This window comes from Taudactylus pleione, unplaced genomic scaffold (genome assembly GCF_031769625.1).
Source record: "Taudactylus pleione unplaced genomic scaffold, aTauple2 ptg000116l, whole genome shotgun sequence".
Taxonomy (NCBI): Eukaryota; Metazoa; Chordata; class Amphibia; order Anura; family Myobatrachidae; genus Taudactylus; species Taudactylus pleione.
In genome coordinates, this window is record NW_028284518.1 from 12,040,131 (window position 1) to 12,042,500 (window position 2,370).

Genomic DNA, 2,370 nt, shown 5'->3' on the forward strand with positions numbered 1-2,370 from the left:
ATATTTATTTGTACTTAATTAGTATTTTTTATTTGTGTATATATTTAATTGTATTTTGAATGGTATTGTGACCTTAATATTTAATAAAAACACTGTCCAGATATATTGTCTTACGTATATATTTCATTAAGGTACTGTACTTACTAACAACCCTGTCAAGCCACATCCCTTATACCCATTTTCCACTAGCAGCAATAACCCGGGTTATTGCACATGAGCGCGGGGTTATTGCGCAGTGCGAAAGGGCAGGGTTGAAATAAGCCAGGTCGTGTGACGTGAAGGGTTGATTGCGTGTTCAACCCTGCTTGTGAAGCAGTGTGAACAGGTAACCCGGGTCAATGCGGCCTGGGTCTCGTTCTCCGAATAGGCGATCATCTCTAAGCACCGGCTCCACACGTGATGCCGATAGGCACGTGAACATAATCCCGGGTGCGACCCGGCATTCTAATGTAAAAGATGTATTAGACTAATGCTGTGTACACACTATGCAAAAACATTGAATGATATATTTAAAGCGGATAGTAAAGATATGTTGTGTGGATCACATAGTGTGTGCCCACGAGTCGTTTATGGCCTTAATTCCATCTGCTGTGCTGCACAGCAGACAGGACAATGCGATGAATGACGCCATGCTGCTAAATACAGCATGGAGCTATATATCGCGCAAATGTACACCGCATTGTGCACTGTGTACAGACGCGCGATGTATCGTTACATTGTGATGTCCTGTCGACTGTGCCCACTGTACACCATCGTGCAGTGTGTACTTAGCTTTGGCCTTGTGAATCTGACACAGCATTCTGCACAAAATGCTTATTTATATGGGCAATTTTACATTTGTGTTTTTTTTGTACAATGTAGCCAAGACTACATCCGCACCAATGACAATGTATTATTGTGATCTCACTTCAAGGGAGTAAAAAAATAAAATAAAGCATAAATAATTTACTAACAAACAACACATAACGACCTCAACAACCCTGCAGAGACCATTACACTCAGTCAACATGTACGTAGTCGTAATGCCGGCTAGGCACCGCTAGGAAGCGCTACTAAGAGCGTCTAGACCTTGCAGACTAGCCACCCCGCAGTGTAGTGCGCAGCCACTAGAGTTCCACTGGAGACACATGCGTAGTAGCGGGCATATGGTCACTCAGTACAGGAACTAGGCCCCCGCCCTGCCACTGGGAGTTAGGCTACCGGGCTACCGTAAAATGGCGACTTCGCTGGGATCTAATACGTATAATCGGCAGAACTGGGAGGACGCGGTAAGTAACCTAGGAGATGTAGCTGTCTGTGTATCCGCCTGCGGGGTCTCCAGCCTCCCACGATCCCCTATGACCAAACCAAAGCCCGGTATGTGATGTGCAACTGTGTAGGCCACAGCCGGTCTCCGGGCGCTATGTGCTTATATAAAAGTGCCGATGTATGGCTGTACATGTACTTGTGAGCGTGCCTTTGTATGAGTGCACATGTATGAGTTCCTTTTGTATGACTGCACATGTATGAGTGCCTTTGTATGACTGCACATGTATGAGTGCCTTTTGTATGACGGCGCATGCCCGAGTGGTTTACATTTGTGTTTAGTCCCTTGCACCTACATTGCCGTGGTTTTTCTGAAGAATGTTTTTGTAAATACGCTGCACCCATCACTGCTGGATGATCTGTCTGGCACCTTACACTGTGTGTCTGTGTATATATGACTGAGCACTCGCCTTATGGTTTTAAAGAATCTGTAACTGAACAAGAAATGAAGAATCTTACATAAAGATCTCCTCCTGTTTTTTTTAATCCTATGTATTCAAAGTAATGGTGCGTACACACGTAGTGATCTGCCAGTATACGATATCGTTGGCAGATCGTTATGCACCCTCCTTGGTATGCTGGATGACCAATATCAATCATCCAGCACACCACCAACTTACCGTCGACTATAGCGAGCAAGTTGACCTGCGTGCACGGACGATATCGCTATCGTCCATACGTGGCCGCGCATCGCTAGTCGAAGCTAAGTTGGTAGGGACCATTTAAAAGAACGATTTGAAAGGTAACGATATCGTTCAAATCGTCCTTTTAAATCGCTACGTGTGTACACACCATAAGATACATGGGGGAGCGATTCAATTCAGCACGATGCTGAATATCCAGAGGAAGGAGTTACGTGAGCTAATCAGTTCAGCGCGCTGTCAAGTTCGACTAGAACAACTTAAGTCAGAGATTATCCGTTACCTCGCCTTAAACTGGGTGTTTGGTCACGGTAATCAGCATTTTCCGACTAAAGTGCCGGCTGTGAGGCTGCTAGCACCACGCTAAGCTGGAAAACAGCATCGCTGCCGGCGCCATTGTCAGATTTTTGCTCGCACCTCTGAC

The 2,370-nt window shown here is 45.5% G+C and overlaps 1 protein-coding gene across 2 annotated transcripts in view; it reads left to right on the plus strand.

Annotated features, from left to right (window-relative positions):
- The first annotated feature begins 1,058 nt into the window (after nt 1–1,058).
- RBM22 (RNA binding motif protein 22) overlaps nt 1,059–2,370 on the plus strand; it is a 27,309-nt gene continuing 25,997 nt past the window's right edge. The window contains exon 1 of one of the 2 annotated variants that reach the window (XM_088471779.1): nt 1,059–1,268. In XM_088471779.1, the coding sequence (XP_088327905.1) occupies nt 1,215–1,268 (54 nt within the window). In that variant the 5' untranslated portion in view covers nt 1,059–1,214. The other variant, XM_088471780.1, reaches the window with a different exon arrangement.